The sequence below is a fragment of the Athene cunicularia genome (assembly GCF_003259725.1).
Source record: "Athene cunicularia isolate RWA chromosome 3 unlocalized genomic scaffold, athCun1 chr3_part1, whole genome shotgun sequence".
NCBI lineage: Eukaryota > Metazoa > Chordata > Aves > Strigiformes > Strigidae > Athene > Athene cunicularia.
In genome coordinates this window covers 111,636,161-111,663,953 of record NW_020799097.1, presented here as the reverse complement: position 1 = coordinate 111,663,953, position 27,793 = coordinate 111,636,161, and the positions used below count along the sequence as shown (strand labels likewise).

Below are 27,793 nucleotides of genomic sequence, written 5' to 3'. Positions count from 1 at the left end.
GGGAGGGTGGGTGTCTCAGCACAGTCAAACATATTGGCTATTTCCAAGCACAAAGCCCAAGACCATCCAGCTGAGATGATCTTTCCATATTTTCACAAAACGTAGATAAACAGAACTGTTGTGCATAGCTGTTGGGCTCTGGGTGGGCAGCCTGTTTGGAAGGACAGCAGTTATCATACCCACGTCACATTAGACCCCAGGCACTTATTTTCACACCTCAGCTGCATTTTTGGGGAAGGCAGTGTGCTTCCCCTGAAAACGCAACCTCAGAAGCACCTGGGGACATGATGTGGTTGCAGCAAGGGCCCAACTGCTTTACCAGTGGTTCAGAGATGGAAATTCCACCCCAGCCAGTGCAGCCTGGCCAATATAAACAGGTGGGCTGCATGCTGCTGCTCCAAGGCACTGAAGAAAAGGAAATTCCCAGGCTCGTCTTTCAAAGCAGCGTTTGTGCTGCTGCTTGAAGGAAGAAGGGTCTTCTGGGAGGTGGTCCCCACTTGCAGGTCTCTCCCCAAGCTGCTGTGGCTGAAACAGCAGCCCTTGCTGAGCATGATGCTTTGGGTGGGAGGCACCAGCTGAGGAAAGTGCAACCTCAGTGTACACCAGGAGTGTTTCAGGGGCGAGCAGTCACTTGGCTGTTTCCAAGGGTGCTGCAGGTGCGAGGCCATAGGGGAGGCTTGCATCAAGGCATGGAGACCTTCTAGCCTCTTGGTTTTATCTTTCCAGTTTGCATTTCCCAGCAAAATAACCTAAGTGACTTTTTCATCCCCATTTAGAAAGTTCAGAGGAGGGGAGTGGAGCGTGCCAAGCCATCTTCCTCTGCTCCATCCCTGCCAAAGACTTAGACACCCAGCTGCTCAATATCGCGGTGCAGGTGCTACACCCTGTCCTTTAAATAAAAGGGTAAGGCTGCTGCTTTGTTCTGTCCAGAAGCAAAGATGAGATGTTCCTTCCCATGCATAAACATTTTCCAGAGGAACAAAATTCCCACCCTGATCCTTACAGATCAACCTGCAGTGATGGGTATGGTGTGAGTTCATGCCTCTTGTCCTGTTGCCAGTGGGTCTCTTACAGGCTGGTTAGCACCGGAAAAAGGCAGGAAACATTAGCACAGCCCAACAGTTGGCATTTACTGACGTGAGAATTCTGGGCTTATAAATGGCTGTTTGCTCATATCTCAGTTCTAGGTGTGTATCTTGAACTCCCAACCTCTTGCTCTGGAGAGGAAAGTGCTATTTGCAGAGCCACACTCACAAGGATCTGCTCATAAACTTTTCCATAACCTCTGCTGGAGATCATGCGGTTCCCTTGGGAATTTTTAAATGTCATGTTGTGCATCCGCCATGTCTCCTGGCAGCACGGGGTGAGGAAAGGTCTGCTGTGTTCAGAGCTGTCCAGTCTGCTCCTTGGGCTCAGAGCCATGGAGTCCATCCAGGCGAGAGGGACTTAAAAATGAAAGGCTGCTGTCGAGAGAGCTTTAAGTGATTTGCCTGAGACCATAAAGTCTTTAATGCCAATTGATAATTGCTGGCAGTAAACAGTTAAAACCTAGAAATGGTCAACCCTCCGGGGCTGTGAACAAATGCAGAAAGAATCCAGGGGGACAGTAATTTCTGATGGTTTTCCATGGCCTCTGATTTTCCTCCACTTTACTGTGCCACCAGCACGTGCTGAGGAGGAACTCTGCTTCTCAGTTTTCTAACGTGCTGTGGCAAGCTGTACCCTCAGCGGTCTCTGGCAGAGCTGCAATAATAACTCATGAGATTAGCTTGAAAAGTAGTCTTGGATCTTTTTGACTTCCTTTTGGCTTCTGAGCCTTGCTAAGGAATTTAGGTCTCTGACACTTTAAGGATACAGCCTGTTTTCTTTGTTTTTTAAAAGGATGGGATTTTCACATCTTCATGTGTCTGGGAGTCAGGGCTTAAAAATACAGACTCAGCGTATTTTGGGCCGTTCTTCAGCCAACCACAGCGAGCCTGGGCTTGACTCAGGTGCTCCCCTGAGCAGCCCCACCTCTGGTCACACAGCTTGGTAGCACCCTGACTGTGGCCAGGCCGGCACCATCCTTGTTCTTACAAACACTGCCCAGGGACCATGGAGCTGTGGCAGCAGAGATTTTGGCTAACTGTGTGTGCCGAGGAGACACATTTATTTACCCACCAACATGACGGGAAAAGCAGGGAGCGGGGTCAGTGCAGCAAGCTGTGCTTCACTTGCAGTCCAAGCCTGAGGTGGGGAGCAGGTTGCATACGTCTCCTGAGGAGAGAGAGGAAAGGCGGGATGTTCAGGACAGTCTTTGATGAGGAAACCAACATGCGTGGGAGCAGGGACACAGCCAGATCTGCTTGGGGTGGTGCAGGAAGGCTGCAGCACGGCTGGCATGCACAGCCAGCACACCCTGCCCTTCCTCCCAACCCAGCTGTCTTGCACGACACTGTCATCCTGTTGCCGCCTCCTCACCAGGGTCCCCTGAAATGGGGGACACAACCCACATCTTCTCCTGGGAAGCCCACAGCAGCCTGGTGATACCATGCAATGGCATCCAGCCAAGTTGCTCCCCTTCATCAGCGTTGAAAAGTGCCCCATAGCAACAGCAATAGGGAGGTTGGAAACCTTGTGCTCATTGTTTTATCTTCAACAAGTGAAAAGTCTCTGGGGTCACCAGCATTAGTCAGTGTGGGGTGGGTGGAGAGAAGACAGCCTAGCAACTGAGCAGCACACCAGCGGGACGCCTGTCACTTCCCTTGTCTTTCAGTAGCATTCGAGTCATCCGGGATCTGTCTTTGAAATGCTACAACTCTGCGTAATGTGTTACTTCGAGTGGTGACAGCCTGTAATTGCTTCAGAGGCATGGAAAGCCCTTGCCATGCTGCAGCACTTTTGCAGCTCAGCTGTTGGTGCGGGAAGATGACTAAGTTTCATCTCCTTCATTGCCTGTTGTGGTTTTGAAAGGCTCATCCCCCTCAGCTGTGCGGTGATGGTAAGCAACTGGCTCAGGATGGGATGGGATGGGACGGGATGGGATGGAATTGCTCACCAGGGCTTGGGTGCTGTGCACGCCTGGGAGCATCTCTCCTTGCAAAATGTCCACAGACTAAAAGAGTGATTTTGGGATGCTCTGCTGGCATAAACTGTGCTCTGTAAATCTGTTGTCAGGCCCTTAAGTGTAGTTGGGATGCTCTGGCACATTCATAATAAATATAATTACACTAGCAGTAGGCACCTGGTGCTGATGAGTGCTTTGCAACTACAACCTAATTAATCTTCATTATATTTCAGTGTGATAGGTGAAAAATTTTCTTCCTCTACATAAAAACATGCCACTTAACAAGCTCGGAGGGCCTCCTGGAATAAGAGCCACACAGCTCCAGGAGAGAGGTTCATCATTTGTGGATGTCTGGCTCATCTCTGTTCCGACCATGACCTGCTACCAAGATTGCACGCACACAGGGCCATCTCTCCAGCCACTGGAAATCCTCATGACCCCATGCGTTCTTCTGAAGTTGAAGGCTCTGACAATTTCTGAGCTGTGAAAACAGATGCTCAAAGTCTTACACACCTCTTTTGTCACCTATTGGAAACTGGTGGGGACCCAGTATCTCTGCCAGTGTTTTTTCTTTAAAAATAAATAAATAAATAAATAGATGTCCTTTGTCAGGCCAGCATTGTACTGCAAGCCAGTATAAAACATGTTTTTCCCTTCCAGTGGTTTCATTATGTTGTTCAGCTTCTATAGGAACTGGTAATTCAAGCTGATCTATACAGATTCTTAACATAATCTTTACAGCTTTCAAAGCATGACATAATTGCACCCTCCAGGACCATGTGGCAATTAAAAATACATTTTTATAAAGTGATATGCTGCTTACAGAGCCTAACATTAATGTCAGAACACTTTATCGCTGACAAGGCTTGAGCATGAAGATGGTGAGGAGCATTAGAAAAATGACATATGCCTAGTTGTATTTAACCAAAAGCCCCTGTATTTGCCCCAATTCTGAGGCCACTTGGAAATAAATCAAGCCAAACCAAACTGAGGTTTTTGCCTGCACTGGGGGGGGACTCATTTGGGTGGCATGGCATGGGGGGGCTGCAGCTCATTATAATACTTGAGCACGTTGGTTTTGCTGTGTGAGTTTATGTAAATAGTGTGTTAGCTGAGCTGGGCAGGAAATGACCAAAGGAGGGAACTGGCATCAGCCTGGCTCAGGATGATGAATGCGAGCACTGGCCTTTGGTTTATTTCTGAGCCTCTGGTAGGGAGTTTTATTTTGATTATTTTGAGAGCAGTAACTGAGAAATGAAGCAAACCACAGCTCCGAGGTGCAATGCATGTTCTCAAAATAAAACCAAAGAAAATCCTCAGCCCAATATAAGCCAGTATTGCTCCATCTAGCCTCACCACTGCTGTCATTTATCTGTGTTGGGTTTGAGGTTTTTTTTTTTCAACTCCTGAAAAAGGCAGGAGTTCCCAAGCTGTGACTGCAGGAGGGGGTGTGTGTGGGGGGTGCTTAAGCAAGTGTAGTGACTTGGCAGTATTGCTGTTTAGCACAGCTGTGTGGTTTTGGTGCAATGTGGATTCTCCTCCCTGCAGGTGGGAGGTGGAGGGAGCAGTAATAACAATACCCCAGACCAGCTGCACAGGGTGTAATGGTTCATTTTCCACTTAAGCAGAGCAGATTAATAAATTAACAGATGTTAGGTACAGGATAGGGAGCTGCCTGGTTGTGGTCATGCTATATGTAATTGTTCAGCAGTTCTTCTTTCCGCCTACTGCTCAGCCCCTCTTCTCTCTGGGTTTTCCTTCCAAATTACATCAGCAGCATCCAACTGACCATACCTAAAGGTCCTTGTCATGGAAGAATTCGAGGAAAGCTGGTTCTGTGTATGCATTTCAACCTTCTCACTGCAAAACTCTATGCCTGCAGTGCCCTATCGGGTGCATAGCAGCATCACTTTCACCCTCTTCTACCATTGTCTTCCTTCAGTTTGTTTACAATCTCCAGCCAGTGCAATCTAGGAACTGATTGAATTTACATCTTTTTATATTGATATGTGGGATTAAGAAAGCAAACCACGTTGACAGTGTTGTTGCCAGTTGCTCAGCAAGTCTGTGCACGCAAAACAGGGTTGCATTGCTTATATTCATGCTCAGAGAAATTGCTTTTTCCCCTAAGAGTGCATTTTATCTGGGGTGAGGGAGAAGGAAGGATGGTGCTCAGTGTAAGAAGAGTCAGATCCGTACCTGGAGGCACTAGGGTTCATTTTGCCTATCCAGAAAACTCAGCCTCGCTCGGAGCCTACTCCAGTCCTGTGCCTGGCTGCCTGGGGTGGTCTACATCCCTGCTGTTAGGCTCTCTCCTTGCAAAGCTCAGCATATGCACTCTACCTTAAGTTCCTCTTCAATTTAAGACCTTCCTAAAGCTTCTGTGAATATTTGAGTGCTGCCTTGTTTAGGTGGCTGCTTCAACAAGGAGCATCTTTGGACAAATCCTGACCTTGGACAGACAAACTCAGCACCACTTGCAAGTGGGGGACTCCGAGCTGTGCCACGTATACACAGCACAATTCCCCCTTCAGGTACAGAAGGTTTAGGCTTACATTGAAGTTCCTGCAAGAGCATCTATGCAACAGCACTGTTTTCTTATTTCTCTGCAATACTAGGTTATAATCATATAAAGAGTAATGAAATAAGAATGCAAAAGCCCATCGGTGCATGATGTTCTGGGTTTTTAATGAAGGTGAAGTAAAACTCTGTAAAATCATACTCTCCCCAAAGGAATATTTTTAGTTTCTCTACTCTGGCATTTCTACAGCTCTTGAATTTGTGCATTTCTGGCACTTTACAATCATTAAATATCCTGAAGTAAAAGCAGGTGCTTTTAACAAAATGCTCATGGCCTGAACAAAAGTCACCGCTGCTATACCAAAGGGTGTATGGCCTCTTCCTAGCCTTATCACTATTTAGGAATATTAATATTTTTAAATAGTAGCTGGGGAAACATGCTTTAAAAAAACCAGTTGTTTGTCTGGAAACATTTTTGTATATTTATTTAGTATATTTGAAGAGCAAGATGGCCATTGCTCTGCAGTGGAGAGCAGCAAGCCTCTGCTGAGCTTACGCTTGGCCCTACTTCCAGCAATGAAAACCATCCCTGAGATTTAGCACTATGTAATTATTTGAAATAAGCACAAAGCTAGTGAATTATTGCGACCTTGGTGAAAAACTCTGGGACCCTTCTCCTCCTCCTTCAGCTGAAGCGAATAAAGCCCCTCGCCTTAGATGTGGATTAATTTTGACTTTAATGATTTACAAAGCAAGCCATATCTTGACAAAAACAGATGTAAAAACCAGTCTTCAGTTCAAGCTGTTGTTCCGCCTGTTCAGTCCATTAACTCCTGCACAGACCACACTGCGCTTCACTGACCCATTGTTAATCTCCTTAGACAGATCAATCCTCCTTTTTATTAATTATTCATATGCTCAGGCAGTGAGACCCCATGGAGGGATGGCAAGCAGGGGTAACACAGGGCAAGCACTGTTTGCTGACCTGGAAGATAAGCAGTTCTATAGCCAAGATATGAGCTGTAAAAACAAAACGGGAAAAGAGGTAAAATGAAAGCAGAGCTTGGCAAGCCAAACAGCCAGAGGTCCCCTCCCCAACTCGCTCTTTTAACCCCGAGGCTGGTGGAAATGCCCATTCCTCTCAGAGCCTTAAGACTCTGTGGCTGTACTAAGCATTTTAAATCCTGCTCAAGACCTGGGAGCAAGCATGCATCCATGGCACCAAGATCTCCATCTCTCACACATGGTGGGCCTTTTGGCATGTTCACATCTCATTCCCCAGTTATTTGTTTTTTAAACTTTTCTTGCAATTCAGAAAAGATGGTAATCTCTGACTGCTTTAGTTTTTATCCTAATTAATATCTCCAAGAATGACAATCCCATCTACATTGAGAGCTCCTGCAGAAGTGGGACGTCCTGGCAGCTCTTGGAGCAAAGGATCAGGTCTGCCCATTCCAGCCCTCCCAGGAGAGCCAGTCCCACCTCCTCCTCAAGCAGAACAATGTTCTTCTTTATTTCCTTTACTCCTCTTTGCTGTTATTCTACGAGTGACATAATGAATTATTTCCCATCCAAACATGAGGCCTTGGGGACTGGAGGGGGCAAGGAGGGCTTAGGGGAAAAGCAAAACTCTCTGGGAAGACTCCAGAAATAACTAATTTGTTAACTTCCAGCACAAAACTTCCCTCCTCCTTTTCTGTGTTTAATGACTGTGCTGGGAACAAATATTGATGGTTAAAAGGGGATTAGCTGTGTTTTTAATGAGCTTGAACATTCCACTTGCACAGAAAGTGAAGCTCATTGCAGACTGTGTCAAGATCACAATGTTCCATTGGCATGTTCTGTCAGTGGTGACGAGGACAGATCTCGGCATGGCCCTTCTCCAGGCAGGACAGCTGAAAGGAGCAGGAATAAAAGATGAAGGCAGATGAGAAAACTGCATTAGGCTGATTCTGCATCCAGGAAACCTGAGTCAGGTTTTCACACTAGTGAAGTACTGCAGCTAGACTAAATGCGTCATACGCTTCCATTTATGCTAGTCTGTTATCTAATTACCCCTGCAGGAAACATAAAGGCAATATTATTTTAGTAGTCCAAAGAAATTTTCATGTCTCTCTTCTGTTTGATATCTGGTAGATAATTATGCCCAGTGCTGCAGTGAGAGCTCTTGGTACTATCAGAGGAGATACTGCAAATTACAAAACCTCTGGAGTTAGGCTCAACAGATAATTTGATAAATTGTCAAAAACAAAACGGAGGCTAGAAAGGTATTGCTGGTTTGGCATCTAGGTGAATCATGTGTCTAAAAGTCAGGCTTCATTCCCAATCCGGTGCTGGTAAACATGACGTGCTTCATGAGCAGCCGCTGCATGAAACAGCAATTTGTTGCCAAGAGTTCCCATTACCTTCTTTGTAGTGCTGCTGCAATTTGCCACAAAATTGTCTCTCTGAAGTGAAAAGCAACGTGAGAACACATTTATCTGCAGGTTTATGAACAGGAAGAGCATTCTCTGAGTCTGCAGCAAATGCTTCTGATCTCCAGTTACAACTGTGAGATGACAGGTCTATCCAATTCAAAAATAACTCATGTCAATAAAAATTAGGGCTTTCAGGCTGCATCTTACTGGCATGTGGCTGAATGAAGCCTACCAGCCTCACCTGGTGCAGTTTTCCTGAGGGAGTAAATGCTGAGGTGATACTGGTACATAAATACAGAGTTTATCCCCTGAATCAACTCCAACCTCTGCTCAAGCAGGGTCACCCAGAGCTGGCTTTGAGGACCATGTCTGGATGGCTTTTGAATATCTCAAAAGGTGGTAGGCTGCACAGTAAAGGAGAAAGGAAAAAAGAAATGAGAAAGTAAAAGGAGGTTTTTCTCAGACCACCTCCAGGACAAAGTGGCTGGAGTTCAGTGGCCAGCAGCAGGGGCTCCTGGAGCCAGGGAAAGATGTGGATCACAACTGAAGGTTTTAACAGGTCAGTTTTCCTTCCAGTGTACCTCCTCTGCTGTAGCATCTCCTTATCCTGATGTGTCTTCTCTGTGTTACTCTTCTTTCCCCATCTGTAGAGTTCTTGCTTGTTTATTTGTATTTCAAAATATACATATCAGGTTTCTTGGATGCAATCCCAGATCTCCACATCTGGCTACTTGTGCTGACCTCAACCCAGATTTCTAGCCAAAGGAAGAACATAGCATTGGAGGACATGGTAGTTCTGACCAGGGATTACCCACTCCCATAGTAATGACTGCTTCCCACCCAGTATTTTGGACCTACCACAGAAGGGTTGCCACCTGCTTTGGAGGGAGCTGCTTGAAACCCAGAGCAACCCTCAGATGACATTTCAGATGCCTTTAGTAGTTAAAGATCACACCTGCTGTGCCTTAGCAAATCTGCGAGCCCATGCTTTGTTTTCAGACTGCAGATGTACTTGCATATTTTCAGGCTGTAAATTTGAGTCCATCCTCACCTCCTCGCAGGGGTTCAACAGCTGGACAATTTAAATGCATGTAAATTCATGCAAATGTGCTTTGACCAACAGTGTCAGTCTGTCAGCTCTAACCAAGACACCTTGGTTGTCTGGTTATTTTTTTTCCCCAAAGCTCCTACCAACAAATGTAGGAAAGGGACATCTTTAAACCAGCATCCATGCTGGAAAACCAAGGCTATGTTAATGTATAAAACCTGTTGACTACAGATGCAGTCTCGCATTCTGCTCCCCCCCACAGCTGGGAACCGACCTTCACAAACACACAGACAATGACTAATCATGAAATTTCCAAAAATATTTTGCCAGGTGTTTATTTCTTGAGGCAGCTGCCTTTTGCATGTTTACTCATCGCGGGCAAAGACTCCACACCCGATCTGGTGATAAAAAGGGCATTTTCTCATCGCAGGCAGGGAGCAAGCAATAGCAGTTGGAGGTATGGATATGTCCAAAGCAAAAAGTTCAGAGCCAGATCATAGCTATCTGAAGACACTCAGTCCAGAACTTCAGTTCCACCCCTCCAGAGAGAGCGACCAGATGCAAACTTAAATTCTCATCTTTTTCCAGATAATTTGGATTTTCAGATCATGATGAGGGCCCATGACTAAAGAAAATAATCACTGTGGGGAAAAAAACATTGCTGTGAAGACAAGAGATGTGTACATGCTAAAAAAAAAAAAAAGTATAGGCTAATTCAGGTGTCTAAGAGTCAAGACTAAGATGGTAGGGCAGTGAGTCTGTTCTTTTGGACATGTTCCCATCTGCCATATGTGAAGCACTGTGGGCTGACTAACAGCAAGGCTGAGGTGGCTATAGGAACAAGAATCAAGTCCTTTACAAAATTAATAGCCATATTATCATTATAATACTGAATTATGGTCAGAGGCAAGAAAAGAGGCACAATTGTCTTTTTTTTTTTTCTTATGGTAGAAAAAGCTTGATTGAGTAAGAGATGTAGGAAGGTGTCCAGGTCTTGGCTTGCCCCACCACTGCCTGGTCCCAAGCAATAGCCCAGCTTCTAGAGATCCATGTTGGCGCACAGCAGGGTTTTTGATGCCAGAAGTAGACTGCAGACACCAGGGGTGCCTTGCAGCTTGCCTGGGATTCACAGGAGGGTTTTTGCACTGATTTCAGTGAGTTTGGGGTCTTGCAAGGCAGTGCTGCTTTCAGGGGATCAAGGGAAAACACAGGTAGTCATTGCAAAAGAACTCCAGTCCAATGTATTTGGGCTTACTTCTTTAAAATTCTCATCAGTCGACAGCTGGGATCAGATGGAGTTTGTCTGGCATCACCTTCATCAAATCGGCAGCTATTTTAATAGAAGTCTTGGTCAAAATAAAGGATGATAGCATTAGCAAAGGCTGGAACTGTAAATTTGGCAAGAAAATGCTATTTTCTTGCCATTAAGAATAACTTTGGGGTTTTTGCTTTATTTCTTTTGGCTGGGAGAAAGGTGTTAATATTCTATGCGATCCTCTGCAATTCATTTGGCATTATGGAGGAGAGGGAAAAAAATGCTTTCCCTTCTGCTGACTGCATATTTTTTTAAGCACCTGTAACTAAACAGGAGTCAGTTTGTCTCCAAGAGGAGAAAGCACTAGCATCCTCCAGATATCTGCGGTGTCTGTCAGACAGAGACTAAACAGCATCAACCTGCTTTCTAGATTCTTGACAGAGAAACACCATTTTTATAATCTTTCACAAACCCCCCAGACTCAGCAAACTATTTGAATGTGGGCTTGACTGGAGATGTGACAAGTTATGGAGTTAAAACAAGGTTTGCATACAAAGGGAAAGCTTGCCTGAGCTCTCCAGAGCTGCATCAGACCTTCAGTATTTCCTGGAACATGCTGGAAAATAATACCCTTCCAAAGGCAATTGCTGGTTTTGATGCCTGTAGTTTAGCATGGGTTAAAATATTTTGCTTCTCTGTAAGGTACACCGAGAAACATAAGTTCACAATGTGCCAACAGTTTAAATATGTGTAATAAACAGGGGCATATAACAAATGAGTTGTGCGGGGGATTTATTTGGTAACAGGGAAACTATCCGCTGATACACCTCTTACATTTGGGTTTCCATCAACCTAACAGGCCACTTGTCAAGAGCATAGTGTCAGGATTGTAGTGAATTAACTCAAAAGCAGTCGTACCCCCTGAAGCTGTGGGAATATATCCTATCACAAATCCCTAAATGCAGGAATGAGCTACAAATTAGATGGGAAAAGTGCTGCTCTGCATCAGCAATTCACGGGTGAGAGCCAAAATTGCAGGCGTCCTAATGCCAATCACATGATGCTGACCTGGCTCGAAGTTCATTTCTGAGAGACCTGCTCAAATAAGGGTCTTGCCCAGAGCCCTTGACCTCAGTGGGAGACCTTCCAGTGACTTTTACAGGCTTTGGATGTGTCCCCACATCATTAACATGAAGTTAATATCAAAACTGTTGGCTTAGTAACACAAGGGAACAAGAAGTGGTGAAAAGAGCTTTTCCCAGCACACCAGACCTCTCTTCACAACCCCTGAACAAAAACAGGGATCGTTTAGCAGGCTTTTTTCCTTCCTATGCAGCAGCACCCAAAATTGTTTACTGTGTTGTTTAAAGTAAGCCCCATAGCAGGAACATGCACTGAAGTCCCTGTTAGTCCAATATGAGAGAGGTGACAAACACTGATTTCCAAGTGACAACTTAGCAAATGATTATTCATCATCTTGGTACCAGACGAAGGCAGATGTTAAGGTCATCAGCTCTGTAAAGCCCCAAGTTCTCACAGCGGAGCCAAGCCTCAGGTAGGAAGGGATATTTTTAACTGCCCGGTTGAACCGACTCCTCTAGCATTGGCTTGGCGAACATCACAGATTTTACACAATCTACATAATTTATACATTCATAGATTTTTTTAAGTGAGGAGGGGCTGTTAGTCCATATAGTCTGGTTTAATTTCTCACCAACCATACAATGTTATCCAGTTACTGAGTGCAGTTGTGGCTATCTAAAGCTTTCTCTCTGGAAAGGCATTTCAAATCACCTGAAGATGAAGAAGCCACCATTTCCTTTTGGTTTGCTCCAGTGAAACAACCAGTACCTTGCTGAGAATTAAATTTTGCTTCTCTTTAATATTGTAATATCTCATTTTTAAGACAAAAATGCGTAAGAAGTTCTATCAATTCATATGTTTTTCAAGCAACACCAAGATTTTGGATTTTTTTGCCAAAATATGTGTAACTCCTACTTCTTGAGCCTTAGCATATAAGTAGCATAAGGGGGAGTATATATGGTATGTTTGATCTGTAGCAAAATCGTATGCCAAAATGTATTATGCAGAATAGCATTAGAGGCTAGTACGCACCACTGCTGTATAGATGAAGAGCCTGCTGTTTGTTTTTCATTAGGATTTTGTCTGGAATTTGCATTTTTAGACTATGCTGAAAGCTCTGTCTCTGTTTGGGGGACAACACTGAGGTTTGCTGAGTGGTGGCTTGGCTGCTATTCAGGAGAGCTTCAGTTTCATCAGCTCCAAACTTGGGAAAAATGCATTTTGAAGCCCTCTCCTCCTCAAAGGCTCTGCAGACACGTGGTCAGATTCCTCTCAGTGTAACAGTCAGTTGAACAGCATGGGAGATGAATTTGTCCACCAAGGGAAACTATTCAAATCAGCCTTTTTTTATCCTTCCCAGAATATCTGCAGCGACCGGCTTCGTATTTCTGGATCCTGGAAAGGATAAGCAGGGCTGCAGCCCAGGCTGAACTTTCCGAAGTCTGCAGCATCCTCTGCCGGAGCCACAAGGAAAGGATGGCTGTCCAGGGGAAAGGCACAATGAGCTTTTGACTTGTGCTGCCAGGGAAGGGTTTGGGGCCTCTAAAAATGTACCCCAGCTTCGCTCATCTGCAATGTCACCGGGAAGAGCCAAAATCTCAAACACTATAATGCCAACCGGGTGATGATGTGCATGGGGAGCTACCCTCTGTGCTCCAGAGAGGAAGAGGCAGCCCAGTAATCAGCCTGGAATTTCAGAACTGCCTTTCCATTCCTTGCTTTGCTGCAGATGTCCTGGATGCCCCTGGGCAACTGTCTGCAAATTTCTCACACTGCAGTGCCGTAGGAGCAGAACCTGTATCTGGAGTGAAGTAACGGGGCTGGCATAACTGCTTCCCAACTTCTCCCCTTTTCCTGGGGTTAGTCACCACGATCAAAGCCTGATGCATTCGTTCCTTCACTCCCAGCCAAAGGAAGTACTGAGATAAAATCTGTGTTCCCAGGCTGTGATTCTTTCCTGGGCTTTGCTGTGTTTTGGCTTCAAGGGCAAAATGGGTTGTTGCGCCGTTTTATTACAACAGCCCTGCATCTGGAGCGCTTGCCCCATGCATGAGGCACCCAGGTCCAGCATCTTCCTCAGCCCAAGGGGATTCAGACATTTCTCCACTGCCTCCCAAATGTTTCATCCCTCCTGTTGAAACTGTGCAGCAAAGAATTAATGATTCAGAGAGAGTGAATAAAACACCCTTCCTTCCCTCTCCCCACCCAGAAACTGGGATGCTTCTCATGGATGAGGGGGAGATGGGGCTCAGTCTTCTGCTCTAGGAAGTCACGGGGTAATATTCACCCCTGAAGTACATCTGAGCACCCAGGACATTGGGAGAATCAAGATCATCTCCTCCAGCTTGAGAAATCAGATGCGTGGCAGAGGGTAGCGTGAAATCCAGCCTGGAGTCACACAGCTGCTGGCGCACTGAAGGAGCATTGGGAGAATCCCTCTTGGGCAGCTCGACAAAGATTGACACACCAATACAACCCAGCGCAACAGCGCTGCCAACTTCTGCAGCAATTCACTCAATCCTTATGAAAGCAAGACTAAATTGGACAGGAGCCTGCACTTCATCTTCTCTCCCAACTCCTCTGGGTGAGAACTGTAGAGCAGACCAGGTTTCCGATAAAGTAAAAGCAAACACCATTCCCTTGCGCTAAGATACAGGAATATTATGCTGACATTTTAGCATGGATCACTCATATTGCTGCTCGTTCTCTCCACTCCTAGAGCTGTGTCTTGACAATAGAAACATTCCCCGAATACAAACAAAATAATCAGGGTTGAAAACCAAATTCATGGTGGAAGCATGCACTCCTTGGTGGGAGCTGTCAGGCTAGATTTGTCTCTTGGCCTGTATGAGTCTAAGCAAGTTGAGTTTGCACTAGTTATTTTTATGCTAAGTATTTTTATTCTGGTTTTGCTACAGTACTCATATTCACATAAATGTGTAAATATTTTCTAATATCTGGCCAGCAGCCTGATAATTGTAGGATTCAGGTTCACACTTGTGTGATAGAAAAAGCTAAATAGCATAATAACGTTCAGTGATGCCTGCCTCTTCATCTTTTTTTTAATGGAGGAATTTATTTTACATTACCTCAAGGAATTACAATCACCATCCAACATTTTTACAAGCTGTTAAAATGTGATGATTAAAACCTGCATTTAAGTAAAAAATGCTTCCAAGAAGGAATTTATCTGTGATTTGTCTTGGAAACAAGATTTGTGTGTTGAAGTACTTGGCAGTCCACAGAGTGACTTGTCCCATCCATCGGCTGTTTAAAATTATTTCATGTAATGAATGACAGTGATATGGGGTCACTGATGAGAAACTGCAGCTTGTCTTGCAGAAACAGTGGTTCTGGGAGATGTGAGACCCTGTCTGTGCTTCTCCTAAGCCAAGATTTACCCCATCAAAATTCAGACCCTTAAACTAGTTCCTATAAACCCCTCTCCTAACACTGGCAATTATCTGTTAGTATCTACACTGGGAGATGGTGAGGACGGGCTGGGCCTCGATGCATGAGCGGCAGGCGTGGCGAGGCCTCACCCGGGAGCGGAGCGGGGCGTTGCGGGGTCTTTGGGGGCGACCTGTCCTCTGCGCGGGTGGTGGGTGACAGCCGCTCTGTCTCACGTCTCCATGCCGGTGTTGCTCAGAGCTCTGGCCGCCTACCACACCGGGAGGAGACTCACACTGTTGTCAAGCTCAGGGAAAAATGTCTTTGGTTTCTGATTTCCTTGCAGGGCTCGGGGCGCCTGTTCGCGCTGCAGGTCGTTACGTGCGTAGAAACCGGTTGACTGCACAAAATAAATGATAAAAACCAGAAGACGATTGCAGCTGCATTTTGTCAGCGGCGTAAGGAGTAACACGGTGGGGTGTCTTTGAGATAGGATTGTGTTCCTTAGCACTGTGCCACCTGGAAAGTGTAGTCAGCTGTGATTTTTCTCATGTGAGGAACTTTTCCGATTGTGTCTCAAAGGTAATGTACTTGATTTTTTAGCATAGCAGAAATCAAAGCTCGGAACGTTGGTTTTTTGTTTTTTGTTTTTGTTTTTTTTTTTTAAAAAAAGACCCAAATATCTTTAAAGGACTTTTGGAGGAATTTGTCCAGCAGTGTGCTGGTGGATAAATTGGGATGCTCTGGATGGCAATTCCTCATCCAGCCACAAACAGGTGAGAAACTGTGGCAGGAGAGGTGCGGTGGTTGTTGCGATTCAGTGCCCTGACGTACCTAACTTTATGTATCTGTCTCGTGGGAACTTACGTGAATAAGCTTAGTTTTCCAGATGATTAATGCAGTTGAGTAACTCCAACTGTTACATATGTCTTCGTAATAACTGTTTTTCACCTATGTTAGCTTATGGTCTCACTGGTATTAATGTATATTTATCATCACAATCCATCTTTAAGACAGGCAAACATTACCTGATTTTTACAGGAAAAAACAAAGCAGCAGTCAGAAAAAATATCACAAGTATGGGTTGTTTGAGGACTGAAGCTAGGTCTTATGCATCTGTGGCAATGAGTCTTACTGCCCTTTGCTTAGGGCGGTTTGCGTGTTCTGAAATACTCTGCCTGTTGTACTGCAGTTTTGGTTGGTTCACCTCTTGAGCAGTTCATTTTATCAATCAAGATCTGGGGTGTTCCACTGCTGTTATGATGTTGGGCTTATTTTACCAAGTGGTAGCTCAGGTATCAAGAGGAGCGATTACACACTCTTAAGCCATACTAGCACTTCAAAGAGATATTTTGCCAGTTTCTGCAGAGGGTAAAGATGATCAAGTAAGAGCATACTAGAATTTTTTTTTTTTTTTTAACCTAGCACTATCAATATTTCAAGGGTTCTCGTTTCAGTCACAGTCAGGGCCCTTTGTTCATCTGCATACAGCTATTGAGAGTTTGAAGGAACCCTCCCTGGGAAAAGAAGGAAGAATTTCCTCCTAGCTTCTCTGAAGTGAAACTTAAGATCTAATTGAAAAGGTTCAGGGAAAATTAAGTAACCAAAGATTATCTATACTTTGCAAAAAGCAAGGCATATTTCTGTGAAATAACAGATTTTTCTTGAGAAGTACGCAACTCAATTTCTTTGACCTGTTGGGTTTTTCTCCCCAGATACTTGGGTGTATAAATGAGTATACCTTCACTGCCTTCATTTCAAAAGGGCTATACCATATCACACTAGTTACAGCTCAGGCCTATAGAAATTGCAACGTAGATGTGAACAGCAAAAATCCAAGAAACGACGTTTTAGAAATATTTGCTATTCTTCCTGCAGATGTCTTTAAAGTATTTATTCCTTTATTACCAGGTAAAAAGCTGAAAGAAGTTACAAACGAACCCATAAAATGCAACCTGTGGAAAAAAAATGTTGGTTTCATTTGAATCTTCCTACTGAAGTCAGCATCTCAGAGACTAGCAACTCGCTTCTTTCAGAAGTAGCTTCTGGGTACATCAGGATATTTATTAGGGCTGTTAACCTCTAACCAGCTCCCTTTTGCTTGCTGGTTTCATAAGTGGTAACTGGTTCACGACAACCCACAGTGATCAGTAGCACTTTCCTTCCCATGGGCTGTGAACCCTGCCACCTTCTCGGAGCAGCTCCAAGAGAGTTTCTGAGGGCATGAGTAAAAACAGAGGAGCTGTGGGGCAGCTGAGCGTGCTCCTCCTGCTGCATTGTGCTTTTTCTGCCTTCCTGACCGTCCTGCGGTGCCACTCGGCATCTTGTTCTGCATCTTGTTCTGCCGGGTTAGGGCAGTGTGTTTGCACTAGGGCAGGAGAGGGAAGTGCTGATGCTTTTGAGATGTGGGCTGGCAGGATCACTGGAAAGCAAAAGAGATGGGGTTGCAGCCCTGGGAATACTTGGTTTAAGGTTGTAGTTGGAGGTGAAAGTGAAGGTAATGAAGACCACTTACATTCATAAATGGAGGGATAGAATTAGACCTATTAATGATGTTACTATTATTTTTCCTATTCGATTACTGGTGGTTGTTTCAAGCCAATGTTAACCTGCAATTAGAACAAAATACCTCCTTCTCTGTTTCAGTAACTGGACAATTTACTGCCATATTTATCATCCTCATTTCCATTGCTGTGCATGAGAATTCCTCAAGAATCTTCTCTCATCATTAAGTGTTAATGAACTGTAACGAGCAAGGCAAAACCAGCTTTTTTAATTCACTGGGGATAAGAAGCTCCTTCTTTACCCTCGACGTGAAAGCAAAACACGTAGAAATCTTCTATTAACTGAACTTTTTTTAGGGGAAAAAAAATAATCTTACATACAATCTTACATATAAAAGCAAACTATATTCAACACCACTTCAGAAAACTAAATATAAATCTCCTTTCCAAATGGTAACAAAAAGTACAGTCTCATTTTTTCTGAAGAAAAAAATATGATGAAAATTGATTAATTTGTGGCATTTTTCATTGGAAAGGCATTTCAGTAAACGATTTCTGGGCTGATTTAATCTAGAACCAGCTGAACTAAAGAGATGATGTTGGAACATACCTCTCCATTTGGCTTAGTATCAGATATTTGTGTTAGTAGAGCTCACATGGGAGCACATTATTTTTTTTTTTTTTTTTTTTTTTTTTTTTTAAGCACTACTGATCAGTGAGCTTCGCAATGCTGGGGTCAGTTCTGCACAGAAATGAAGAAGCATATCTTGATGGAAAACATTAAGAAGGGCAAACCAGGGGACAGATTAACTGGAAGCTTTTGTGAATTTGTGGACTGAATTTGGTATTAACCTCTGAATCAGTACTTTTTCCTGCAGCCTGCAAGTGTGCTGTAGGAGCTGATAGGATTGTTTCCCCATAGCTGGTGATCGTTGGTAGGGAATAGTTGGCAGATGTGGAGTTGGGAGTGTTTTAAAGATGCCTGCTGGTCAGAATTCATAAGGCAAAGACTGAACGCTTGTAGGAGTCTGAATGCGAGCAGTCCTTTTCTGATAGATTTTAGACAATGCTCTTTTGCACATCCCCCTCCTCAGTTTCTAGCTTATATGGGATATTTCAACACCTTTGTTTTTTTCTTCTGGTTACTTTTTCTAAGTATTTTTCCTTTAGTAATATTTTTGTTTTCTTTTCTCTGAGTAAACATCTTTGAACTTGCTAGCAGGAAGGAGTGTGGGAGTGAGGAGGTTCTGCACCGGCTGGGATCCCAAGCAGTCACATTGCTTGGGGTGGAATTTCTCACAGGAGCTCATTGAGTACTCGGGATCAACCCCCCATTTAAGTACAAATGTTTGAGGTTCCACATAACTCAAATTTACAGACATTTTATATCTAGTAGAAATCTTGTCCACTTCCTACAAACATAGTAGTACACATTCCAGTGGCACTTAATGGGGTCATTAGAAAATTAGTTTAAAACTTTAAAGGCTGTTCTTAAAACATTATTTAGGCTGTCACAAGCACTGAGTGATTTGTGCCTTACAGATTAGAAGATGATTATCCTCTGTGGTGCTTGCTGTGGTAGCTTGTAATAGGAAGAGTATTCTCAAAGCTCTCTCTTAAGCTTGCTATTCAAACCTCTTCAGTCTAAGCTATGTATTGTATTCAACTTCCTGGTACTTTATGTTGAAGACACATTTGTCTTCTTAATCACATAGTTTATATCTGCCAGGAATGTATTTAATATAATGTCAAACATAATTCAGATGAGAAGTGAAAGTACAGTTTTGTGTCATTTTCTGCCAACCATTATTACTGTGAGAAGGAAGTGCAGCAAGCCAAGCTTAAACGGAGCCTTTAAGCAATAACAATCTGATTCGTCTGTTTATTTTGGCCTAACATTCTTCCTTTGGTTACAAAGCTGTTGTAAGCATGTGCTAAATAACAGGCATTTAAAAACTATGCTAGATCAGGAATATCAGCTTAAAGGATCAGATCAGAGCATCTAAAGGCCTCCTTAAGGTTGACAGCATCGTTACTGTGCTTTAAGGGCAAGGGTAAATGAGACTTCTTCCAACAGTATAAATGTCACATGCAGGTTGAGACAGCAAAGCCACAGAGTTCTTGGGGATCAGATTTACTGTAATAATAGCTAGTGTCTGTTTCTAGAGCTGGTGGGAAATGCAAATTGTTCTTTCTGAAAATGTCAAAAAACTTCTGACCACTCTATTTGTTGATTGAGAAGTAACAGTTTTGAAATATTTTTCAAATAAAACACTTTTATAATACCTCCTCAGAAAATGTATAGTTATTTCCAGATATGTACTTTGTCCCTGTATATTGTTTAAATGGCAAAATACAATAGAAGCTTACTATCATTATTAACCCCTATGTCTGATTGGTTACATGGGGAAAAATACAGAAACAAAATTGAACAAGATCCAAAGATTTATCACTCTGCTTGTGTCAAAAGGGTGATGCCTGGCACAATGAGTGGAGTGTGGTGCAACTGTGAAAACGCAGGCTCTGTTTCAACATGAGCCTGGAAACAATCGGAAGTGACTTGTTATGCTTCAGTTCTCCCTTTGTACAAGAGTGGGGAAAGATGCTTGTTTCCACTGTAAATTGTTGTGACCTTTACTGTTAAAAAAGTGCTTGTATGAAGAATGTTTTATTATTAAGCTGTGTTACTCATATTTCATTACTGTTACCATCTGTGCTACAGAGTATTCACTCTGAAGGGTTATCCTAGAGTATAAATCTAAATCTGTGACTAATAAACCAAGAGTGTTTGCTGATGATAGTTTCATTGATAGAAGTAACCTTGAGGTCTTTGTCATGTCTTGTAAATTAGGAATTAGGACATGGATCTCTACTGAGCTTTTTAAGTGATTGATATGAATGAAAAGATAGCTCATGGAAAAGGGGAGAGCAAGCATTCAAACACTTGTCTGTTTTTTCTGGCAGGATGGAGAAAAAGAAAATTCTAATGAAATCCAAGGTTGCTGCTCCGAACCTCTTGAGGGCACTGCATTCTCTGTACCAGTTCGGTCACCTCTGTGATGTGACGGTTCATACACAACATCTTGGAATTCAGGAGGAGTTTCTGGTTCACAAAGCTGTCTTGGCAGCTTCCAGCAATTATTTCAGAGGACTTTTCCTGCATGATGAGATGCTGGATACCAAGAATTGCACAGTGACTCTGCAAGACATTTACACAGAAGAGTTCACCTCGTTCCTGAAGTTTGTTTACACTGCAGAAGTGGAGATTGAAGCAGAAAAACTGCAACGGATGAAAGAAATAGCCAAAAGACTTGAATGCAAGGATTTGCTTGACATTTGTGAAGAAGTAAAATCAGAGGGCAGGAAGGGCTTAGATTTGAGCCTCCATCTGAAAGGTCAGCTCTGTGAAAATGGTGGGCCACAGTGGACTCACATCCAGCAAGAGGAGGACCGCAAACTCAGTAACTCTTCCCAAGTTGTGGCAATACCCATGCAGAGGAAACTTTGGGATAGGCAAAAACATAAAAAGTTGCTGGCTGGCTACGAACTCATTGAAGGGCAACCGACAAGCCTGGAGCAAGAGGACACTGCTTTTCCAGCACCAAAATCCAGGACAGCAAAGCTATCAAAATGTAACAAAACAGATATCAGCAGCAGACTCAGCATGGATATTACTAGTCTGGAAAACGAAAGTAGTCATTCTCTCCTAAGTCAGGCTGAGTCAAAGGAAGCCTGCATGGTGATGAAGAATGCTCTGCCTGAGCAGTGGAAAGATAAAAACAGTTTAATTTCCAAATTTGCCAGTAAAACAGAACGTAGGAAATCACCGCGGCACGTGGCAAAAGTCTTGCCGCAGATCGCGTGTAAGAAGTGCAATGAATCATTCCGTGTTATTAAGCAGTACCAGTCACACTTGGAGCTCAAGCATGATGTTAATCTGGCTGTCAAGTACGGCTGTAACACATGTGAGCAGCTCTTCTCCACTCACCAGAACCTCCGGCAGCACTGCCTCGCTGTCCATAGTGATGAGTGGGGCTTCTACTGCATGTTTTGTGACAAGAGGTTTAAGCGCCAGAAGGACATAAACGACCATATCCGCAGGGTGCATGAGAAGAAGCAGGATCCTCAGTCCTGCCCATACTGCGACAAGGTCATCAGTTCCAAATGTGGCCTGACAGTCCATATACGAACGCACACAGGGGAGAAACCTTATAAATGTGAACGCTGCCCCTCCAGCTTTGCTCAGAGGTCTGCTTACAATACTCACGTAAGGTACAGCATTCTCTGTGTGTGTCCACCCGTGCACCTGCAGGAAAATGTGTTTTCTCTCTGGGCACCAGGATAAAGGTGTTCCTGAAGTCCTCACTGCTTTAGTTCCAGAATCCCTTGGATCTGATCAGAAGCATGTTGAAATAGGCACAGAGTTTTACTGCTGACCTCGTCAAGCGCTCAGTCCAGAATACTGGATTGAGGTCTCCCAAACTGGGAATTTAGGCAAATGTTTCCCATTGAATCAAAGGAGGCTTAACACAACCGGATCTCTTAGGTGATTTTGGAAGCCTCAAATTTGGGTTTTTAAATAGGAGCCCGAGAAGAATTGGCATCTGTTTAAAATGCACAAGAAAACGCCCATTTCGTAAGCATCAGGGCACTGTGTGCTTTTTATTATGGTTTCCATGGGTCTGTGTGCTGTTTTATTGGGTAGCGTGAGCTTCCAGATAGGCTTATTAAGTGCTGCCTGACTGAAAACAAGATGTTGAAATTGCACAGTAGTTTCCAGAACTGCAAAAGCCACTTTACATGTCAAACTTCTCTGTACCCTGGCTGTGTGGTACAGAAGATAGGTGGATTTCTACTCAGCTTCCTTTTTAAAAAATGTTAAAATTGATCTGCAGCTCAGTCCAGTAGCAGAAAAAAAAAACATTCCAGATGTGTCACAATGTAATGACATTACTTATTCCACACACAGAGGAGTGACAAGTAAACCTCTTCAACTGATGGCTTACAAGGGGGTCTATTTTGTTTCTCCATATAGGCATTTAATCTATATTTCCATTGGTTTAAGTCTATAATTTCTTATCCCATCCACCATGGCCTTGGAGGAACATTTGCAGTCCATCCTATGTTACTAGTCATATAGTCACTAGAATATGTATACTTGAGAGGCACCATCCTTGATAAACTGATACATTTAAATGTTCTTTGATTATCTGGTCCAACTCCACAAAATTTCCCTGTTGTTCAGCTCTCCAAACATGCTGTTAATTTCTTAAATGATGCAAAGAGCAATTAAAAGGAAATGACTCTTCCTCCAAGGCAAACGTCTGAGTTGAAACAATTAAATTTATTGGAGTTGTGCTCTGTTGTTTGTTTTAACAGAAAAATCCATAAGTCTGGGCAAGAGAGGAAACTTATGCCTGTCTATTGGATGGTAGTTCCGCCTGTGCATAGACCGAATGCAACAAGCTGTGACAAAGATCCCAATGGAGAGATATCGGAGGCTGAGCAACAAAAGTGTGCAAGGCATGAAGAGCCCACCGGTCATGAGGAAGAACCCAGGGGTTCATCTGTTACCAAAACAGACTGTAGCAATGACCGAGAACAGAAGCAGAAATGTAAGGCAGCTGAAGCAAGAAGTGAAAAAATGAGTGAAGAGGGGAATGAAGATGAAGGTGAAATGAGTGTGAAGGGCGAGGAGGAGCTAGATTACGGAGTGGGGTATTCAGAAGTTGAAGATAGTAGAGATAATGAGGAGGTCTGTACTGAGGAGGAGGATGAGGATGATGAATACGCTAATGAGAAGGATGGTAAAGAACATGAATCAGATGAAGAGTTTAAAATAAAGAAGGTAAATAAAAGTGGGGTGAATAAGAAATCTGCTTATGTAATAAGATGTGATAAGTGTAATGAGCAGTTTGTTTCCTGGAAAAAGTATGTGGATCACTGCAGAGATGTCCATCAGTGCTTGCCTGGTAAAGTCTATCAGTGTGACATCTGCAGCAAGTCGTTTGCTAGTTACAACAGCTGGAAGGAGCACCGAGCATGTGTCCACACTGAAGAAAGGCAGTTTGCTTGCACCCTTTGCAATGCTACTTTTAAAAGAAAGAGAGATGTGAGGACACATTATATGCGGAAGCATGAAGGCAGAGTCAAACGCCCTCTCTGCTCTGTCTGTGGGAAGATCCTCAGCTCCCGAACAGCACTAGTGTTTCATATGCGGACGCATACAGGAGAAAAACCTTACGAATGTGGCATTTGTCATTCAAAATTTGCTCAGCCATCACAACTTAAGATCCATACAAGGTTAGCCTACAGTACTGCTTCTCCCATTACCACTCCCTGCATGCCTGGTGTACTTCAGTGCTTCTTTTTCCTCTTCTGACTTCCCCGTCCTGAGTCATTCTCCTTGCATGTCCTTACGACAGGAACACTGGGATATAATTTCTTCTGTATTATCTGTGATTAATTCTTTTGCGTAAAGGCTTTGCCTGCAGCTGGTCATTGCATCAGTTTTGGTAGGGATTTTGAAACATGCTTTATCCGAACTTATAAGCAAAAGCCAGTCATTTGAGACAGTCTTCAAAATAAGATGATGTCCTTTACTGATAACAAGTAGCATAGGCTGAAGTCAGGGACCTCAGGGACTCAGATGCTGAGCCCTGTCACTCTTTATCACTCTGAGCAAGTCATTTAGTGTGGAATTTCACTTGTATGCAATACAAAAACTGGACTTCTCATTTGGGCGCCCTCTGTAGTCATTGGCGCTAGACAGGATGAGTTTCTAACTGGTGGTGTCTGTGTTAAATGTGTTCTCTCCCAGGAGAGGGTGAATCATCCTATGGAATTTCCCATCTTTCTCCAAACAGGGTGCACAACAGATAGGTTATAAGAGGAAGTTAACTGCTGGAGGGGTAAACAAGGTGGGAGAATCTGTTTCTGGAGACTGTGGACTCCTACAATGGGGACAGTAGCTTTCTTCTGTCTCCTAAGCATTCTTACAGCGATTTAAAAAATTGTGAGGTATACCGATTCAGGACCAGCAAAACATCTTTTTAGATGTCAAGATAATCTGTCAGCTGAAACGCAGCAGATCTGTGCTGCGTGTGGGGTGCAGTATGACTGCAACAAACCAGTGACTCATGGCGTTTGTGTTTGGTAACTGGCTGTATCATATTTGCAGCATTTTGCCTAACAACTCAAAATTATCCATGCTTTTGCACATCATACTGTTTGGGTTGGAATAAGGGAGAGCACGGTGTTCAGACCAAACAGGAGGCTCAGACTTTCTCTGATTTGAGCTAGTTTAAAATCAGATGTCTAGTATGGATTCAGAAATACTGCTTGCCTGCCTTTTGTCTTAAAAATGGGAATATCCTGCCAGTTAAAGTTTGCAGGCCAGAGGACATGAGGCTGAGATTATGGAAGTCAAGAATGTGGCCCACAGTGTCCCAAGAGATCTGCTGCTGGCATTGTGCTGGGGACAATCTGGATGCACTTTCAGCCTCTAGCACAGCAGCAGCCTGTCATGTTTCCTGCTTTCTCCCTTCCAATGCTGAGCTATAACTTGGGGGAAAAAAGGTGAATTTTTTTAGGGCCTGAGAGTGAGGAAAAGGTAGACCTTAAATGGGAATTTTAGTGCTTAGGTGTAGCACCCATACTTGTAAACACTCTATTTCATGACTGAGCAGAATGTACTTTTTTCCACTTCATTTAAAACATGAAGTATACTGCCTGTAGTGTGTAGAACATCATTGCAGATACATTATTTTAAGAACGCACAAGAGCTAATTTATTAATACTCATTTATGTTTCACTTCATTTAGGTCCCATACTGGGGAAAAGCCATATATTTGTGAGGACTGTGGGGCTTGCTTTGCTGATAAAGGCAAACTAACTGGCCACAAACGGACCCACACAGGTAGGTGTTAAATACTTCTATTCTTTCCATCTGTTTTTTCCCATCACCTCCCTTTATACCATAGAAATTTCTAGCTGGGATTTGAAGATGCACGCACACTTTTTGTTTTGTGACTCACAGAAGAGACTTCAAGTACCTGAAAGGAAACTACTAAGGATAGAAAGACATTTTAAAACCACCTTTGAAGTACAAAATTCTGCTGAAAGAATTCAGAATATCTTTCTCTCTTTACTCAGGAGAGCGTCTTTTTAAATGTGATGTGTGTGGAAAACATTTTGCCACCAACGAATACTTAAAATGCCATAAACGATGCCACATGGGTGCTAAGCCCTACAAGTGTGAGGTTTGTGGGAAGACGTTTGGACTGAGAGCCTCGCTAGCCCAGCACAGTAATGTCCATGCAGGTAACAAAACAAACTATTCAGGGCTGGAAAAATAAATGGCACTGCGAGGTTGGGTCTGAATCACTTTCCAGTTTGGATGGTGACATTTTATTCCCGAATCACTTTTATAAGCTCCCTGAATTAGGTGATGAAGAGAAGCAGGGCTTCTCTTGTTAAACAGGGCACAGTAGTGTCTTGTATTGGATGATGCTTGCCCAGAAGACTGAGGCCCGTTTGGTGCTGTTGAAGGATGTCAGAGCAGAAGGAGCAGAGAGTGTAGTTACTGTTATTCCCCTTGCAAGATCAGGGAGCTGTTTTCAGGCTTTCCTTTGCAGTCAAGAAACATTTATCGCATAACTTTAAAACCCAGGGCCCCAAGTGTGTATCTCCTATGTACTTCCCTTTATCAATATCGATCTTTTCAGTGAAAAACCTTTAGGCTTTTTGTTTGCTGAAATCAGGGCCAAAAGAACCTGCTTCTTGGGTTTTGTTGTTTTTAGAGACCCGTCCATATTTCTGCGAGCAGTGTGGGAAAACGTTCACCCAACAGGGCGCTCTCCGCCGCCATCAGCGCATTCACACCGGGGAGAAGCCGTACAAGTGCAGAGCTTGCGAGAGAACCTTCACGGACATGTCCACCTTGCGCAGACACGTGTCGGTACGCTGCCTCTTGTGTGTCAGTGTGGCAGGCAGACTGCGGCGGTGACATTTAACTACTGAGAAAAGTTTCTTGCCTTAATGAGGGCTTATGTTGGTGAGGAGTATTAGGGTTGGGGGATTGATCTACCATCTACACACAGCTTTTAAAAATTTATTTCTGAAGTGTGCAGAATTTTCCTTCAGCAGCACAGCAGCTCCCACTGCTGGCTGTCAAAGCATTCATCCCCCAAGTACTTGTATTGTCTTCAAATGGAAAATCTAGTCTTGTGAAAACATATGAGGAAGGACTAGCTATTTAAAATGCTTATTACTGATTGCATCCTTTTCTTAAAAACAGAATGGTACCATGTTTTGTGATACTAGTCTTGCAGTCTTAAGTCTTTTACACAGAGGCCACAACATGATGGTTTATAAGGTCTTTGTGTTGCAGGTGAACATGATTTTGCCTCTTTTCAGCATTGTGATATGCTGAAAAATGGATTGCTGAGTTTAGCTGTTTTCAGAGACCTTCAGGGCCTTGAAGTGACTGCTAAGACAGAGCATAAGGGGTTTTTCCAATTACAAGTTTTTAAGTTAATGTTTGCCTATATCCTAAAATCCTAGCTTCTTTTGGAAGCGTTCCGTGATAGCGGAGCCAGAAAATCAGTTCAGTGTTCTCAAAACAGACTTGTTCTTGCATTTCAGAGTTCAGCTTTTGCACTTGAGCACAGTATCACAGAGTTAACTCTGATACTATTTGATTGTGCACTAGATTAAATCTTCACTTATTAAAGTTTTCATTAGGAAAAAATCAGATACAATCGTTTTCCCTTTTTTTTTTTTTTTTTTTAATAGATTCATGACCGGAATGTTCACTGGAGAAGTTTTTTAATAGATCTTACAACCAAAAAAGACCATAATTGGTCCAAAATAGAAACATTCTCAGAAGCCTGTATAGGTGAAGACTCTGCACCGGAAATTTGGTCAGTTGACCAAGGTAAACTTTATAAACCAGAAAGCATTGTTCTTAAAAAAGTAGAACATGTGCCATCTAGCGTTAGTAACGCAGAAGACACCGATCGCTCCCTTTTATACTTGTAAAGTTATCCCCAGAAAACTGCGGTCTCTCCGGGCCTAATAGGCCAGATTATCTCAGACGTCAAGTTCTGCAACGTCTTCATGCAGGTGAGCAGGAGTTACAGGCACTACGGTCCCAGGAGGAGGTCGTAACTGTTCTTAAAAGTATTTATGCAGGTTAGATTTGAGGTCTGTACAGAGTTGGGTTTTTTTTTTTACAACCTCATGGTACATCCCAGGGTATCTCTCTGTGAAAGCGTACACGGGTGCGGTGCTGTAGCTGGAAATTACCGCTTTGGTTTGCAATAAAGATGCGCTCACAACGTCAGTGGCCACCCCTCCCGAACTTATTTATTTGTATGGATTTGCCCGCAGAAAACTTGTTACTTGGGTAAGGAACAACGCGGGGCTGAGTGTCTCGGAGGGGCGGCCGCGTTGCCTAGCGACGTGCGTCGCGCCCCCTGACGCCACTTCCTGCGCGCCGTGGCCGCGCGTGCGCCGTGGCGGGCTCCG

The 27,793-nt window shown here is 43.6% G+C and overlaps 1 protein-coding gene across 2 annotated transcripts; it reads left to right on the top strand.

Moving 5' to 3' along the window:
• Nucleotides 1–14,910: 14,910 nt before the first annotated feature.
• Nucleotides 14,911–27,612, top strand: LOC113478099 (GDNF-inducible zinc finger protein 1-like). 2 transcript variants are annotated; one of them, XM_026844934.1, is made up of 7 exons: nucleotides 14,911–15,341; nucleotides 20,228–21,535; nucleotides 22,643–23,566; nucleotides 25,087–25,181; nucleotides 25,418–25,585; nucleotides 26,065–26,222; nucleotides 27,059–27,612. In XM_026844934.1, exons 2-7 carry the CDS (start codon nucleotides 20,229–20,231, stop codon nucleotides 27,302–27,304), a joined length of 2,898 nt encoding a protein of 965 aa, XP_026700735.1. In that variant the 5' UTR covers nucleotides 14,911–15,341; nucleotide 20,228; the 3' UTR covers nucleotides 27,305–27,612. The 2 variants fall into 2 exon arrangements, with proteins under 2 accessions (XP_026700735.1, XP_026700736.1); XM_026844935.1 differs by lacking the exon at nucleotides 14,911–15,341 and adding an exon at nucleotides 17,967–18,602.
• The last annotated feature ends 181 nt before the right edge of the window (nucleotides 27,613–27,793 follow it).